Below are 17,648 nucleotides of genomic sequence, written 5' to 3'. Positions count from 1 at the left end.
GCAGCGTCTGCAGTGAAGCAGGCGCTGTACCGATCTGTCGTGGTGAAGAGAGAGCTGAGTCAAAAAGCGAAGCTCTCGATTTACCGGTCGATCTACGTTCCTACCCTCATCTATGGTCACGAGCTTTGGGTAGTGACTGAAAGAATGAGATCGTGAATACAAGCGGCTGAAATGAGTTTCCTCCACAGGGTGTCTGGGCTCTCCCTTAGAGATAGGGTGAGAAGCTCGGTCATCCGGGAGGGACTCAGAGTCGAGCCGCTGCTCCTCCACGTCGAGAGGCATCAGAGAGGCAGGATTTTGAAGTGTGTGTTGATAATAGGCCAGATGGTCCCTCTTCTTTTCAGTACAGAGGATGCAGTGTCTGTGATTTCCAAAAATTACTAATTTTGATTTATCTCGCCACAGACGTTTTTCCACTTTGCCTTTGTTCATTTTAAATGAGATTTGGCCCAGAGAAGATTGTGGTGTTTCTGGGTGGTGTTCACATATTTGGGTTTGTCTTTGCATGATAGAGCTATAACCAGCTTGTGTGGATGGGACGACAAACTGTGATTTGTGGAAGTGTTCCTGAGCCCGTGCAGCAAGGTCTACAACTAACCTGTTACCAATTAATCAAATCAGTTGCAAAATGCTCATCCAGCTGGTAATTTATACTCTTAACAGCTCTTTCTTGTCCCTGCTATCAAATTCAAAACTATTCTTCTCCCCCCCTAGAGAAATAGTATAATTGTTTAGTTTAAGTAAGGTTACCATGTTCCATTGTAATTAAAAAATAAGTTTGACATTTACAAATCATTACATTCTGTCTATATTTACATTTTACTCAAACTCCCAACTTTTTTGGAATTGAGGTTGTAAATAAACTTGAATAAAACTGGAGCATTTTATCAGTTTGGTCATCTCTGGTGCTCTGACAGCATCTTGGTTTAGAAGTCTGGCATAAAAAATAGCGGACAATATGCATTCCTTTGAGAAATGCTAGGAGTTTATTTTATCAGTTGCTGTAAACATGCTTTAACAAATACTCAGGGTTTTAAGATCACAACAAGAAAAATGCAGTTTACAAGCTTTTAGGTAAAAATCAAAAGGCTACTGTCTGAGAATTCAAACTGTTGACACACTTTAAACCTTTGCCCTCGAGCTAAAATTCATCGGTGTGTTGAGCTGTACCTGTTAAAGGCTGCCACGTTGTCAGCCAGTGTGTTCTGTCCATCAGCTCCGGAGCGGTAATAGTCATATACAGCCTTAGGAAGAACTCTCCTGGCTTCCTTCTCAAAGTCTGCGACGCACACACACTGCTGAGACATGTCTGTTAGTACCAATACAAACCTGCTCCCTGTTAGTCTAACCTGCAACGAGGGGATCAGCTGTAAATAAGCAAAGCAGTTGTAATCATTAACCAGCTGCTGGAGGCGTTTTATCGACATGAAACCCCTTCATGACGTTTATGTAAAGTTTCACCTTCATTTACACAAGATTAACAGTGGTTATGACTATAGATTATGTGAGGTTTCATATCGTGTTTTTTTTGTTACCATGTTATGGAAAAATGACGCTGCCTGCGTAGTTTGCATCATCCCATTAAAGTGCAGATAAACCTGCTGATGGATCAGAAACTGTGCTGCAGTCCAGTCTGTTAAATGAACAATGTGGTTTAGATGTTCCAAACCATTAAATAAAACACTTTACACTTCTCAGTTCCACGTTTATTTGGCATCCAACAAAATTCAATAAAAACTTTAAGAGTTAACATGTTTCACCATCACCACAAACATAATAAAAATGTAAAACTAGATTAGTCAAGATTCATAAAATGCAACAGGCAAGTCAAAAAAAGGAAAGGGAAAAAAGAAGTCTATTCCTACAAATAGTTACAAAACACAACACAGACTAAAGATCCAGACTTAATGAAAAACTTAGAGGTTCTCATCTTGTGGTAACTAACGGTTTTTATTCTCATTTAGAAGCCTTCCAAAACTATTTCAGGCGATAGGTTGTTTCAGTTTAATCCACAAACAGACAATATTTCTACTATTTGTGTATCTGTTCAAATTTGACAACACTCAGATCATCACTGTTTTCTAATCAAAGCACATGTTCAGGTTTCACTGAAGAATCCTGTTCAACCTTTGTTTTTATTGTTCACACCCATCATCTTGTTCACCGGCCAATCAGAATCACATGTCACAGAAGAGAAAGGTGAAAAGAAAGAGTGCCCATGGAAATGTCCTGTCCATCTGAGATTGGACCCTGGTACAGTCCTCCCTGAAGACTACTTCAGAGGGAAAGGGCTCACTTGTTCATCCTGCCCTCAGACGGATGCAGGGATGTTTATAGGTACAACTTCAAAGTGAGCTATGCAGGTAAGAGGGGAAGGAATTTCCAAGTCGAAGGGTGAGGAGGCCTTTCCTCTCCTTTCCCCCTCTCCCCACCACCGGTTTTAGCCCACCCACACCCTGAAAAGGAGGGTGGGTCTGCAGGCCCACTAAGTACTGTGTTAGCCTGATCGCCGGTGGTTGCAGGGGAGTGTGGTTGCAGCGATGCCACGAGGTTGCTGCCCCAGTTTGGTTGCCCGGGAGTTTGGAAGGGCGGACGAAGCATCCGCCTCCCGTTTCCTCCTCCTTGGGTGGCCCGGTGCTACTCTTCTGACACCCAAGCCCCGCAGGACTATGGTGGATCTTCAAGCCTTCGCTGGACCAAAGACATGAAACAGCGTAGTGCTCACACCCAAGCTGTCCAACCCTCATATAACTGGGCCAGGTTGTCCATGTTGGTAGCCTCTTTAATCACAACATCAACCTGCAACAACATGACAAGACAGCAGCTTTAGACACTTACAGACTGTGTAGGGTGGCAGGGGCTCACCTTTACAGTGAAAATGTGGACAAGAACAGTAAAATACAAGTAAAATGGAGTGAATTTTAAATAAAAAAAACTATTACTCTGTACTCCACCCATCCACCAAACCTCATGGTATTTGTTCTTGAAGATTTTTAATATTATAATGTTGATTCTGAGCCAGCGTTCACAGAACTTTTTTCCTGTTTATACTTCATACATTTCTTGCAATGAAACTTTTGCAAACTTTGTGCTATTTTAACTGTTCATACATCAAAATGTTCAGCTTGACTGAGAATAGTTTTCTATGACTTATTATTTGCAAATTTTAAAATTTAGTATTTTACTAATTTTAGCTTTTAGCTACTGCTTTGATCATTTCAGTTTCTTTGCTTGTGTTACTTTCTGAGAATAACAATAACTAGGGTAAAGGCTGGAAGCTGGAAGTTGAAGTCACCATAAACAAACAGTACAATTTTAAAGTCCAAGGCCTCTGTGTAAATGAATGGGACACTACAAAATAAATACACCTAAGATGATTCTGTTCAGGTGTTTATTTTTGTTGATTCATGTAGCTCTTACCTTGCTGATCAAATATGCATTTTTAAAAACACATTTAGTTTCAATTTGTTATTTGAGGCTTTAATAAAAGTGTGATGGTACACTGTATCTGAGAGCGTGACATCCTGTTGGGGAGCTGGGAGGGTATGTGACTTTCATATTATTGGTACAGCTGCACATCCTGAGTGTGCGATGTCTGGCTTCAAAAATTCTACGTGACCAATAATGTCAGACAGACGGGAGTTTCCCATGTGGAAAGCTCGAGGCTGCCGGTGTCAATCAGACGGCAGGAAACAAGAGGTGCCAGTCAAATGGAGGGTGCTGGTGAAGGTTTGTATTTCAGGTGGTCCTCTTCAAAACGTTCACTGCACAGTCAGTCACCAGACACTGGGCTTTAATTTTCACCTGGAGCTAAACTAACCACATCCATTAAACCTTCTTGTCCTTTGGGAAGCTGAGGAATGAAACACCCCATGTAGTTTTGGGTCAGTTTACACAACTAATTGCAATACACTAAACCCTTTCAGCCCCACACTAGCTGTATTTGCTATTTAGTGCCTTGTTGTCTACTGCTCCACCTTGCTGCCTGCTTGTGCACAAGTCAATATAATTTTTTCTTTTTTAACCTAATCTGTAATAGGTAATCATGTGTTTCAAATGTTGTTGTAGTTTAGGTACTGACTTTGATTTTACTTGATCTTTTAAGATAATTCTACAGCTTAAAAGAAATCCAGTGGTTATCTCAATCAACTGGACATGATTTCACACACGCACACATTCAGTGACGATATGGAATGAGAGGAAAAGGTTTAAGGCCTAACTACATGATAAAAGATGGAGTGTGTTGTGTGTTACCTGCTCTGTGACACTCATCCTCCTGTTGGGATCGATGTCTCTGCCCTCCAGCTTGGCTTTAACTCTCTTCCACACACTGACTGCATACGAGTTCCTCTCTTGAACAGCTGCAACAAAGAATGAAAAAAGTCTGTTTGGTTTGAAAATATGTGGTGCCAACAGCAGAGTTTGCCAAGAGTGAAGAGCAGTACCTCGTCCTGTTTTAGGGTCTCGTACAGCCCTCTTTGGACTGGGGTTGAGACATTTGCTGTTCATCAGTAGAGTGCTAGGCGGGGTATCAGTGGGAGTTCCCAAGTTACGTGGCACCACTTTGCGTGCATTCTGGGACATTGAATCTGGCTGGGTCTTCACTCCACTGCATCTGAGAGCTGAAACCAAACAATATACAATATTGTGTAAAACAGACAGACAATAGAACTAGTTTTCACTCTAAAATGAAACCTTATTTCATTCCTATGGTTTGAGACATCAGTTACTAAAATCAATGGACTCGTCAAACCAGGTTTAGATGAGACAAGATTCAGCCATCCTTGGTTAAGGTTTAAATGAAGGATTTGAGCAAACCTCAGACATCTAGAACAATATTCTTTAGACAGACAAGATCAGAGTACAGATGTTTGACCATGGAAAGAACAACAGCATGTTTGCAGAAACCCAAACACAGCTTATCAAAACAAACACCTCATACTACCCGTCAGCACAGTGGTGGAGCTCTAATGACCTTCAGATAAAGGTTTGCTTTTATTTGTTGAAACAGTGTCAGCTGAATCCCTGTATTATAATTAGACTGGATGGCTTTAACAGGACCATAACAAAAACACATTTTATTCCTTCTCATTTTTACAGGTGACAGAAATCCGCCCAGGCCACATTCTAAATGACAAAAATCTGTTATGGTGACGGAGAATTTTATTTTATTCCAGATGCACAAAGAAAATTTTCTCAGATTCATGAATACACACAGTTTCATACAGCTGGATTTTTTACATTGTTTTCAGCAGGAAATCCATTCAAATCTTTGCACATGATGCTGAAGTACATCCTGCAGTCGAGTCAATCACCATTTTTAGGGAAACAAACTAAAGTTTTTGTTCCATACCTGCTGCAAAGCTTGTTTGAGCTGAAGAAACAGGACTGGTACACTCAGCTTCTCTGTCTGTCACCAGAGGGGAGGCAAAGCCCACCAGACCATTGTAAACACTGTTGTGACAGAGGTAATCACAAATCAGGAACTGATTCACTGACAGGAAATAGAAGAAGCAGGTTTGTGTGTCTACCTCTGGCTCTGGGTGTGCAGCTCCTTCAGGGTAGCAGGGATCTCCTCCAGTAGATCAAGCTGCTCCTGGTTGCGATGCTGCCCACTGGCTTGAACCACAGTGAATAAAACCAGCTGGATGTTGTCTTGCCAGGCTTTGTACTCCAACAGGTAGTGACGTACACTCCCCTCATATGCCACCTCTTCACCATCTGCCAACGCTGCCTCCTCATCCTAAATGACAGAAGGAACAGATGAGTACAGGCTTGCAAATACAATTCACAGGTTGAGTAAGACTTTTTGTTTTAAATGGTGTGACTAGTCAGGCTAATTAATCATCACATATGACAATATTTCTGCATCAATATTTTTAATTGATCTTTAATTCCTTAAACATCCATTTCCTTCATTCGTTTTCTGTGCAGGGTTGGGGGGGTGCTGATGCCTATCTCCAGTGGTCATTGTGCGGGGTGTACTCTGGACAGATCACAAGTGCATCACAGGGACACAGAGACAAACAACCACTCACGCTGTCACACCTAGTGACAAATTAGTTACCAATGAATCTAACATGTATGTGGGAGGAAACCAGAATACCTGGAGAAAACCCATAAACCCATGCGTGCATGGGGTAAACATGTAAATTCCACACAGAAAGGCCCCAGGTGGAAGGCAAATCTGTAACTTTCTTGTTGTGAGGTGACAGCTCTAACTACTGCACTGCTGCACCACTGTTCCAGCCCAATTACTTCAACATTTCAATTGAAACAAACTGAAATAACTGCACTAGTATGCACTGCATACATCAGTTATAGTTGACTCTATCTGAGCTCAGTTACAAAATATCATGTCGGAAAAGCAGAGTCCACAACTGCTACATAGTCAAAAGATTTGGGTTATAAAAGTTTTAAAAGTCCAAAGGAGGTTGAAGTATGGGAGTATTTAAACTAGCTGACAATAAAAGGATTGCTTGTATGATCTGCAAGGTTTCCTTAGATTACCACAGCAGATAAAATGTGATGCACTCGAGAGCAGGCAGGAAACACAAAAAACTGTAAGCTGCTAGATGCTCTTCATGAAGGTAGACGGGTTGTCTGTTTGCTACGTTTTTCAGTGAATACATTTTTGAGGAAAGTTTTAGACTAGAATATGTCCTCTTATTCTCTATTGGTTTAAGGAATGCTAATTTAAGTAAAATGCTAAAAGAAAAGATTGATGATCTCTTTTTGTCCACTGTAGCAGGAGAAACACATCCTGATGTATTTATAATATATACAATTAATAAACACAATTCACAAGTATGATGTGAAAAGTGTAGTCAAGTTAAAAGAACATCTGAATGTTCCAGTCTCCTTTATTACACTTTAATTAGCTGCTGTATTTGTTTCTCTCCTCTTTCTGAAGACAAAAACAAAGTGAAGCGACAGAATTTCTGCATAAGGATTTCTCTTCTAAGTTTAAAACAGTTCTTACCAACAGTATCCTTACAACATGATGAATATTCAGACTTTTTAGGTTTAAAAACAGAATAAGTTATTTGTCATGCAAGAGTTGGAATTATAAACCAATATTTTACCATTTCATTTGCAAATCTTTGTTTACATTTTATTTTGTGGTAAACAAAAACTGAATGTTAACTAATAAAAATAAAACCACCTAAAATAAATTGTAGAGTTTGATTTTTGGTAAAACAAAAACAAAAAAAAAACAGTTATTTAAAATAAACTGTTAGTGGCAGCCCTAGAATCAAATGCACACTTCCATTCAATTACTTGCATAAGGCCAAAAAAGCAACGTGTTGGGCCTTGCATGTACCTTTGCCATGCCTCTAAGCAGGTGCTTGACATCAGCCAGTAAACGGTTGTGGTTGGAGAGAATAGTTTTAATGGAGTCAACCAGCAGCTGCAGCGTCTCCCCACAAGCTTCAAGCTGCTGCTCCCGCTCCTCCTGATTCCTCCGCTCCATACCCAGCTCCTCCTCCAGCTGTCTCTGGCCACAGCTCAGCCAATCAGGACTGCCTATTGATAGGTCAGCCACTGGTCCCTGGAATAACAAACAAAGAGCTGAACAACAGAGATCACGTGAAAACACAAAGTTCTGTTAAAGGGGACCTACTATGCTTCCTTGAACAAGTTAGGACAGGTCTGTGGTCTATACAAAACATCTTCATCACATTTAATACACAAAATCATTCTCAGATATTGAGATTTCACCTGATCAGTTCTGCCTGTTTTGAGCTCATTTCAGAATGAGCGGTTTTAGGGCTACATCACTATTATGCAAATAAGCTGCTGTTGGCCACGCCCCCAACTCAGTCCCAACTCCAAACATAAAAACTCTCTGAAGTTTTTAAATGTACTCTCGCTGCGGATCTGACACACATTTATATTGTTGTTAATTCAAACTCTGAGGATTCTGACTTTGGGCCAGGGGCACTTAGCGGTTCTGAACCAACATTTGTTGAGTAGGAGAGCAGCAATCAGTGGTCTGAAACCCGACTGGTAGCGGGTCGGGACAGCTGCAATACAGACACATGTTCTATATTGTAGCCGACAACAGAACATTTTCCTTTCCCAGCAGATAATATTCAGCTGTCAAACCAGCAGAACTAACGTGATGGTCTTCTTGTAATAAAGTGGGAGGAGCTCCACTTGGGTTACTAGGTGAGGAGCTGGGCTGGGCTTGGGGTTGCTAGGTAACGGAGACTGTGAGGCAACAATCCTGAGGTTTTTGAAACAGGTCGTTTTGCAGACACCAGAAAACATTTACTTATAGCTGAAAAACAGCTGGGTGTTTTTTTCCCCTTTGGACTGTTTCTAGAAGCAGTAGAAACCCAAACGGAAGTATAAAAACATGCAAAAAGTGAATTTTGAGTTATAAGTCACCTTTAATGAGCTGGTAAAATTAAAGTGAAGTATTTTTTTTATTTTAGGTTTTGATAATTATTCTGCTTTCATAGTAAAATGAGTTCTGAAATCAATTGACTGACGAAACATAAACAAAAACAAAAAGAGAAACAAACAAACAAACAAAAGACTTTAACATGTTATGAACCTGATACTATTAAGATTTAAGAAAATAAACCATGATAAGATAACAGATTGTTTAGAGGTCAGTGGTTAAAATCACCAGTCTGTGTAAAAGTTGGAGCTCCAGTGCAGATACAGTGCTGCTGAACTGGGCAGCATATGAGCAGGTCTGCTGGCAACGTTTCAGCAGCTCAAACAGGGCTGCATCCATGCTGAGAGCCTCAGGGGATCGGGTCCGAAGGCCTTCAAAGTTAAGGATGGAGGAGCACAAGAAAGTAACCTGAAAAATAAATTGCATAATAATAATAACATAAAAATAATGAAACAGCATTTTCTATGAAAATATAGCGAATGCTGAGTGCTGAATGATTGCTGAAATTTGTTAAAGAAGCTAAAATTGAGTCGGTAATGCTAAAAAAAGCAGAACACTAGTTATAAATATCCAAAGGTTAGTAAAAAGCTAACAGCTGGAAAAAAAATGTTCCTCCTCTCCCTAATAAGCGGAATATTTTGATTTATGAACAACTAAAATAGCACAAAGTATGCAGAAGCACTTTGATCGCAAAAAACATTTGGAAAAATAAACAAGAATATAATTGTGTCAAAGCTGAGTCAGCATTTACAAAGTAAAAATAGCAAGACAAATCAAGATAAATAGATGTTTTAAAACACTGGTTAAATACCAAATGCTGTGGATAATAAGGGGGCGGTGTTACCTGGCTGGTGCGCTGGTTGTCTCTAGCTACCATGGCTCGCCTGTCTCTGATGGTCATCTCAAAGTCCTGCAGGACGGGCGTCAGTGCTGGGTTGGCTCCACCAGCCCACTTGAGGCGCTGCTCAATGCTGGACTCCAGAGATGCCAGCTTCTCCTGCAAACAATGTAGATCAGATCAATAAAATAAAAGATTTAAAAAACTAAAAGCAATAATTGTGAATTACTGAAAATATGATTTCTCTTATCAAGGTCTGTTTGTCAATGATTTAATAAAAGATCATCATAGTGATTTATTTTGTCAAACAGAAACCTGGCTACAACAGTTTTTGTAAAAACAGCTTTTTTCACAGTCAGGATTATTGTTTAATGCCAATTATTAGTTATAATTTGTTAATCAGTTTTTCTCATCCAAAAGGGAAATCAGAAAAAAACACTTTTATTTGTTATTTTTTATCATCCACCAGTCCCTTACTCTCAATATTTGTCTGAATTCTCTGAATTACTCTGACTTATTACTTGGACCAAACCAATACTCAATCTTATATATGCTTTCTTTAGATAAAGTTATTAAAATTAGACAGCACAAGATCAATTTTCATTGTTATACTGATCACACTGTTATATTTATCCATAAAACCTGATGAGTCCAATCAGTTACTTCAATTACAAACTTGTCTTAGAGGCATTAAAACCAAGATGACTCCTAATTTTCTACTTTTAAACTCAGACAAGACAGATGTTATGGTTTTTGGACCTGAGCATTTTAAAAACAAAATTTGCAGCTTTTCACTTCCACTGAATGACATAAAATTGGCCTTCAGTTCTAATGTAAATAACCTTGGTGTTCTTTTTCATGTCTTTTAACGCCCACATTAAAAAATGTTACCAGGACAGCTTTCTTCCACCTGCGTAAAACTACTTTAACTAGAAACATCTTTTCCTAAAATGATGCAGAAAAACTGGTCCATGCATTTATCACATCTAGGCTGGGCTTTTGTAATTCTTTATAATCTGGGTGTCCAAAAATGTTTTTAAAAAGTCTTCAGTTGATCCAAAATGCTGCTGCCAGAGTTCTGATGAGAGAAAAGGAGAGATCAGATTTCTCCAGTTTGTTGTAAATATAATAAAAATAAACTGAATTAGAATCTTTCACTTTTACACTTTTTTGCAGTTTTTGAAAAAGAGTTGTTTTATAAACCTGGAAAACAGAAACAGGCCCTCATTTAGATATACAAAGCCCTAGCCTGGATGAAGACATTTGCCTTTTTATCTATACTTTGTGCTCTATGACTAATGTCACAGCTAATGAGGTAATAAATACTGATAACTATTAGATAGAACATCACTTCAAAATTGACCAGACTATCCCTTTAGAATGGTCATTGTGATGCACTAAATGGTCTCCTATCCTGAGCCTGGTTCTGCTGGAGGATTTGTCCTGTTGTATTTGCTCAGTATGGGAAACTAATTTGCATTTTAGAATGTATGTGAATGTTTTTGTACAGTGCCCTGAGATGACATTTATTGTAAATTGGTGCTATATAAATAAAATTAATTAAATTTAATACATCGCATAGATAAAACTTTGGGGTTATGCAATCTAGTTTTCCCACTATTGCCAGTACTTATTCACCTCTGAATTTAAAAACAAGGTCATCATCTCCATACTCTGCAAATGAGTAACTAGATCTATCCAGTTTGTCTTTGAAGGCTTAGCCTTTACATAATGCTGTAGATTTTCTGTTGCAGTTCAGCTGTTTGTGTACACAACCAGAGCTGTTTTTTCTGAAACCAAAGCTTTCTGAACCCATTCTCAGAATGGAGATTTTTAGGCACTCCCATTTGCATTTCAGAATAAGTCTCAATGTGTGAAATTGCACATGCACACCACAGACAGCTGCAGTCAACAGCTGTTCTGCATATGCACAACATTAATAATAGCAGATGGCAAAGTACTGTTTGTGCTACTCACCTTTTCAACATGGAGGAGCAACCCAACAAAACTATTTCCTCACACAGTTTGCACACACTTAAATGGGGTATTATTCAAGAATTTAGGGAAAATCTGCTAATATTTTAGTTAATTTATGTAAATTATAGCCAGATAAAAAACCAAAAAGCATCTAATTTTGAGTCCAGATCTCATTGATACATAAAGGTGGTCAATTTGATGAAGAGAAAACAAAGTGCCACAACAGACAAGGAGTAATCAAAGCTATCTAAACTACTTCACATAGGAAAGCTGCAAGGGTAAGGCCCAGAGGAGAGAGAGAGCATAGCTACTGCTGTGTTCTGAAATTGATACAGTAAATGCATGTATGTTCTGTTATAATATTGTTACTAATTCAAGTCAGTAGATTGCACTGCTGTGACACCATAAAGAGAATGAGATGGCAGAAGATTATCAGGGCACTTGACCTAATAACATGCATGTAATAAAGTTTTTTTTCTTTTTTTACCAGCCATTTCCTTACTTTCATTTGTCACCATCAAAATGGCTACAAACGAAAGTTACGTATGTATTATGAATTCCGGATGACCGCCAGAGGGCGGGTCTGAAAGCACTAAATGTTCCCTTTGCGCTTGTGCCGTTCGAGTAGTAATACCAACAGAGTCACACCTGTGACACGTCGGATGATCACCCAGTCTATATATGCTGACGTCATCCGAGGCTCTGTTCCTGCAGAATCTTCTCGCGGAATGCAAGGATTCTGAGTGACAGAGAATCTCTGGCGGTCATCCGGGATTCATAGAACCGTAGTTACATACGTGACTTTCGTTCTATTTCATCCCTAGTGACCGCCAGAGGGCGGTGCTGAAAGCACTTTATGACTAATACCAGTGATGTCACAAGGAATCCTGAGCACATAACTCACTGAGTAGATGCTGAGGACCCTTGTAGAAGAACCTGACCCAGAGGATGAGGGGTGGCCACATTAACCCTGTAAAATCTGGTGAACATGCTTGGTGAAGCCCATGATGCAGCAGCACATATGATGTCCAGCGAAACCCCCCTCATAGCTGCGGAGACGCTCCGGGTAGAGTGTGCCTTCACGCCGACCGGAAGGGAGCAGCGTCCCGCATTGTAAGCGTGGCAGATGACATCCATAATCCAGTGGGAGAGACGCTGCTTGGAAAGAGGACAACCTAGCCATGGACCTCTATAACACAAGAACAGCTGGTCTGAGCGTCGTCTACCTGCAGTAGCTGCAATGTATGCCTCCAGCGCCCTCACTGGGCACAATAATTCGGACCTATCCCCAGCCACTCCTGATGTAGGCCGAAACCTTGCCAATCTCAGTGGCTGGTTACAATGAGAACGGGATAGCACCTTAGGCACAAATTCAGTTGGGCCAAAAGAAAACAGCAGAGCAATCCGGAACCCATCTGAGACATGAAGGACTGACAGAAAGAGCATGTAGCTCGTCAACTCTCTCAGCTGAGACAATAGCCAACAAAAATGCAGTCTTACATGAGAGCCACTTGAGGTCCGCCTGCGGCAAAGGCTCGGATGGAGGATGGCACAGATCTTCAAGAACCAAAGGCAGATCCCAACCTGGTGCCTGTGGAACCACCGGCGGGCGCAACCTACGAGCACCGCGCAGAAAACAAGAAACTAGATATGGCTCCCCACTGTACAGCCATCAAAGCCAGCAAGAGTAGATGATATTGCTGCTATATATACCTTAAGCGTCGAAGAAGAGCAGCCTTTATCAAGAACGGACTGGAGAAACTCCAGAATAATTGGTACTTGACAGCATATTGGATCCTAATTCCGGGGAGAACACCACTGGGAAAACAGGCGCCACCTGTTTTCATATTGCTGGCGAGTAGAGGGTGCCCTGGTGCTCAAAATGGTGCATCTGATGTGATCTGAACACCCAGTCAGCTGCAGTCCAAACCGTCCAGTGGCCACACCCACAGCCAAAGACGTTGAGGATTGGGGTGCCATATCCGTCCCCACAAGACACCAGGGGCTGCTGTGACACAGGCTTCGTAGTAGTGGGAAGCATGGCCATGTTGGCCAGTACGAAGCCACCAGCAACAACCTGTGGCTTTCGCTGAAAACTCTCTGAAGGGTAGGCCAAATCAGAGGAAGGGGCAGAAAAGCATACAGAAGGACCCTCAGCCAAGGATGAGCCAGCGCGTCCTGACCTAGAGCGCCCGATGCCCCTGTAATGGAATACCATAGGGGACAATGAGTCGACCCCTCCGTGGCGAACAGATCTACCTCTGCCTGACCAGATAGGTCCCAGATCATGTGCACTACGTCGCTGTGAAGTGACCACTCTCCCAGGGAAGGTGCCTGGCAGGAAAAAGAGTCTGCGACCTGGTTGTGCTGTCCTGGCAAATACACCACCCGCAGGGTGGACAGGCGTGGAGAGGCCCATTCCAGGAGATCCCTGGACACCTTCAGAAGCCGTGCTGACCTGGTGCCACCTTGATGGTTGATGTGGTAGTCAACAGATATGTTGTCTGACCAAATTAAAACATTTCTGCCCTTCAGGCGGGGCAGAAAGCACCTCAGGGCCAAATGTACAGCATGGAGCTCCAGCACATTTATGTGTTTGGTGCGATCCCTGCGACACCAGCGACCCTGAACCGCTCTGTGTTGCCACACAGTGCCATGTAATCAGGGCACGAAGATATGACCATGTCACCACAAGTTTGCGATGCTTGTGTAGCCTAGGTTCCAGGCAAAAGCTGTTGTGCCACATCTGCAAAGGGCGCAGTAAGAGCAGACCCAAGGGCACAACCCGAGTGACCGCCGTCAGTTTGCCTAGGAGCTGCATGATGGTGATGTAAGGGAACCGCTTGTCCAGCCTGAATTGACTGGCCAACTGGAGTATGTTGCTCACCCTTCGAACAGATGGATGAGCCCTCATTGAAGGTGAATTCAAAATCACCCCAAGAAAAGTGGTTGTCTAAGATGGAATCAGGCAGCTCTTCTCCAAGTTGACCTAGAGGCCCAACTGGGACACATGAGCGAGCAGGGGACATGTATCCCAAGAGATACATGCCCGAGACGAGGCGCAAAGAAGCCACTCGTCGAGGTACGGGAGAACCTTCACTCCTGCAGGGGAGAGAGGTCTGCTTTCACAAACCGAGTAAACACCCTCGGTGAAAGAGAGTCTCCGAATGGAAGCACTCGAAATTGCCAATGGCCATGATAGGCAAACCTGAGGAAGCGTTGATGTTCTGCCCCAATGGGCACATGAAAGTACGCACCCGTGAGATCTATTGATGTAACCCCCCATTTGCAACAGCCTGAAGAACCTCTGATGTTGTAAGCATGTGAAAGGGCAGCACTTTCAGATACTGATTGAGTCCCCTCAGATCCAAAATGGGACAGGCAGGCAGAGTCTGAGGCCTGGGCCCGCCTAGCGGGGTGATGGACTGATCCACGAAAGTCCCTGCTGGCTCTTTGATGTACAGCACAAGGATAAAAACCACCAGATCGATTGCAACCCTGAGGCAGCGGCCAGACGCTGGGGCCAGCCGAAGGGCGCCTCGTATGCTGAGGAGAGGGTGGTGGCATAATCTTGCTGAGGCCTGAAAGTTGCTGTCTAGTTTGCCGTGCCTGAACGGTTTGTTCGAGCGCCTCCAGTGCAGCTGACCCGAACAACTCCCCTGGCACCACAGAAACACTGTGCAGGGTCCTACGACATGTTTCAGTCAATGTAGACTGCGCCAGCCAGACCTGTCGACGAGCCTGACATTACATGCCCAAGCTCCCAGGTCATCAGTGCAAAGGCTTGAAAAGCCACGTCATTAAAGCCAACCACTGCAGTTGCACCTCCAGCATCCTGAAGGGATGCAGAGAGGGCAAACATGAGGTGTGCCAAGGAATTGCCAAGGCGGCCAGCATTCACCCCAGTGTTGTAAGCTTTACAGAGTAGCTTATCTGTAACACGACATTGAGTGTGTGGGCACCGAACATCATGACGCAAAGCTTTATCTGGTGACACAATGAGTGAGGCAACAGCCGGTTCAACCGCTGGCATTTGATCCAAGCCTGCCTTGATAGACTCATGCATACCCGCCAACACCCGACCATCTGACCAGCTTCGAGCACCTAGGTGGAGCCACCTGCCCAGAAGGAAGAAGATCAGCATCCCACTCAGGGTGCAATTGGGCTAGCAGGGCCACCCTCACAGCACGGGCATGTAACTGCAGTTCATGCAGGAATCCTCTGACAGCGCTTCCACCAGGTGATCATGCCCAAGGCAGGCAGGGCACAGATCATGGCCATCATCTGCCTGAAGCGTGGCCCCACAACACACACAACGCAGACAAAAAAACGGCTCAGATTGGGAGAGGGGGCGAGATGCTACCGTCACCAATCAAAGCGGAACAAGTAACAAAAAGACGCTAACACTGTTAGCTCGATCAAAAACTGCAATCAGAAATTTGGCTAAAACTGGGAGAGGGGGCGAGAAGCTACCATCACCAATTAAAGCGAAACAAACATAAACAAAGAAGTCAGAAGCTGTGAGTTGGGAGAGGAGGTGCAAATGCTGTCATCGCCAACAAACAGCAGAATTACCTTTGACGAAGATTAACCCGTTGCAGCCCATAGGAGGGGGATTCACCGCTACTTCCGCCAACAGGCAATCAGGCGTCCGCCAACGGTAAAATTATCCAAAGGCCGATGCCATGCAACAAACCGCACGGGAGAAGGAATGAGGAACAGAGCCTCGGATGACGTCAGTATATATAGACTGGGTGATAAATCGACGTGTCACAGGTGTGACTCTGTTGGTATTACTACTCGAACGGCGCAAGCGCGAAGGGAACATTCAGTGCTTTTAGCACAGCCCTCTGGCGGTCAGTAGGGATGAAATAGAACTTCATTCAAGTTCAATGCTGGTTCCTGGAGACAAAAACCATAAAAAGTAGCTCATTTTGCCAGCTGCAGCTGAATGCTGAGAGCCACTAGGGGTACAATATGAACACTTATTTAAATCTTTAAACCTCCAACAATTTTGCATCACATAGTTGTTTCACCAGAAAGGAAACTCCTGCTGGACTCAACCCCCGGGAATGCTCCAGAAGTGCTACATCTCGGTACTGTTAGTGCCATTTATGCTAATAAATAATTTTAGTATACTGTGCAAATAACTGTAATGTGAAATTTATAGCAGTTTAATGGTTTATAAAACAGTATTTGCGTGAACTGCTACAAAAATTTAGAGATTAGGATCATTTTCAGATGGCAGCAAACCACTTTGGTCTTGGTTGCGTTCAGGCTAGCAGCTGTTAGTAGACCAGTCCTGTCAAAATCAAACTATTTTTTTTCCAAACTGAGGCTGTTTAACAAGCTATTTACAACAGGTAAGAAGAAGTTGGCCTTAACAGCTAAATGTCAACAGCTGGCAGTGAATACAAAGTTACAGCTACAAGATGTTGGGATGCCTGAAGACTTTAAACTGTTCCAGATATTCTGAAATCATAGTTACATAAAATATTTTGTCATTTCATTTTAAAACTGTCTAGCACTTTCATTATATCAGAATGATGTATTGTGATAAAACTGATGTCTTGTAAATCATACTGTATGGTATTGTAAGAAATGTAGATTTCCTTCCCTTGCGAACAGTCACTACAAAGGATGATTTATGTCACATACTACTTACTTGAATGGCAACAATGGCTCCTTCATCCTGACTCAGCTTGTACAGCTTCTTCTTCATGTTGCTGAGGATCACAGAGCGAGGAAGGATACTGACACCTAAAGATTGATTACTGGGTCCAAGAACATCCTCATGTTGCCACTGGAAGGAGGACACAAACAAACACTTATTAATCACGATGAGACAATGTCAAATCCTAAATACTAGGGTTGTGCATCTCTGGTCATATAATATGCATATCTCATGTCTCTCCACACAATCTCATTCGTTAAAGATACACTGGTATCTCGACATGGTTGTTAAAGAACAAACATGTTGAAAGGCATCCTGTGGTTGTGGAAAAGATGTCAGTCTGTTTGAGAAGGGTCACTTAAACATTTGGTGAAATCAAATCAAAGAAAAACAACAGTAGAACTCCAGGCTGTGTTTAATAGTGAAAGTAAGAGCATTTCCACACACAATGTGAAGGGAACTCAAACAATCAGGACTGAACAGCTGTGTAGCCTTAAGAAAACCACTAATCAGTGAGGCTAACTGGAAAAAAAGACTTCAATTTGCTGCGGAGCATAAAGATGGACTCTGGAGCAATGGAAGAAGGTCATGTGGTCTGATGAGTCCAGATGGACCCTGTTCCAGAGTGATGGGAGCATCAGGGTAAGAAGAGAGGCAGGTGAAGTGTTGCCTACTGTCCAAGCCTGTGGGGGCAGTGCTATGATCTGGGGTTGCTGCAGTTGGTCAGGTCCAGGTTCAGCAACAGGATG

At 42.5% G+C, this 17,648-nt stretch overlaps 2 protein-coding genes across 2 annotated transcripts in view; both read right to left on the bottom strand.

The window, feature by feature from the left end:
* Positions 1-1,387, bottom strand: part of hao1 (hydroxyacid oxidase (glycolate oxidase) 1) — a 32,868-nt gene extending 31,481 nt beyond the window's left edge. Inside the window, exon 1 of the mRNA XM_017439454.3 lies at positions 1,171-1,387. Within this exon, the coding sequence (XP_017294943.1) occupies positions 1,171-1,307 (137 nt within the window). The 5' untranslated portion in view covers positions 1,308-1,387. The remainder of the gene's footprint in view (positions 1-1,170) is intronic.
* Positions 1,388-1,688: 301 nt separating this feature from the next.
* smg1 (SMG1 nonsense mediated mRNA decay associated PI3K related kinase) overlaps positions 1,689-17,648 on the bottom strand; it is a 125,646-nt gene continuing 109,686 nt past the window's right edge. Inside the window, exons 52-60 of the mRNA XM_037978496.1 lie at positions 16,891-17,028; positions 9,255-9,407; positions 8,639-8,818; positions 7,325-7,552; positions 5,532-5,743; positions 5,354-5,454; positions 4,446-4,622; positions 4,255-4,361; positions 1,689-2,799 (exon numbers count right to left, since the gene is read on the bottom strand). Of these exons, the coding sequence (XP_037834424.1) occupies positions 2,722-2,799; positions 4,255-4,361; positions 4,446-4,622; positions 5,354-5,454; positions 5,532-5,743; positions 7,325-7,552; positions 8,639-8,818; positions 9,255-9,407; positions 16,891-17,028 (1,374 nt within the window). The 3' untranslated portion in view covers positions 1,689-2,721. The remainder of the gene's footprint in view (positions 2,800-4,254; positions 4,362-4,445; positions 4,623-5,353; positions 5,455-5,531; positions 5,744-7,324; positions 7,553-8,638; positions 8,819-9,254; positions 9,408-16,890; positions 17,029-17,648) is intronic.

Source organism: Kryptolebias marmoratus, linkage group LG12 (genome assembly GCF_001649575.2).
Source record: "Kryptolebias marmoratus isolate JLee-2015 linkage group LG12, ASM164957v2, whole genome shotgun sequence".
In the NCBI taxonomy this organism is placed as follows: domain Eukaryota; kingdom Metazoa; phylum Chordata; class Actinopteri; order Cyprinodontiformes; family Rivulidae; genus Kryptolebias; species Kryptolebias marmoratus.
The sequence above is the reverse complement of the archived record's forward strand: the minus strand, read 5'-3'. Positions and strand labels throughout refer to the sequence as shown.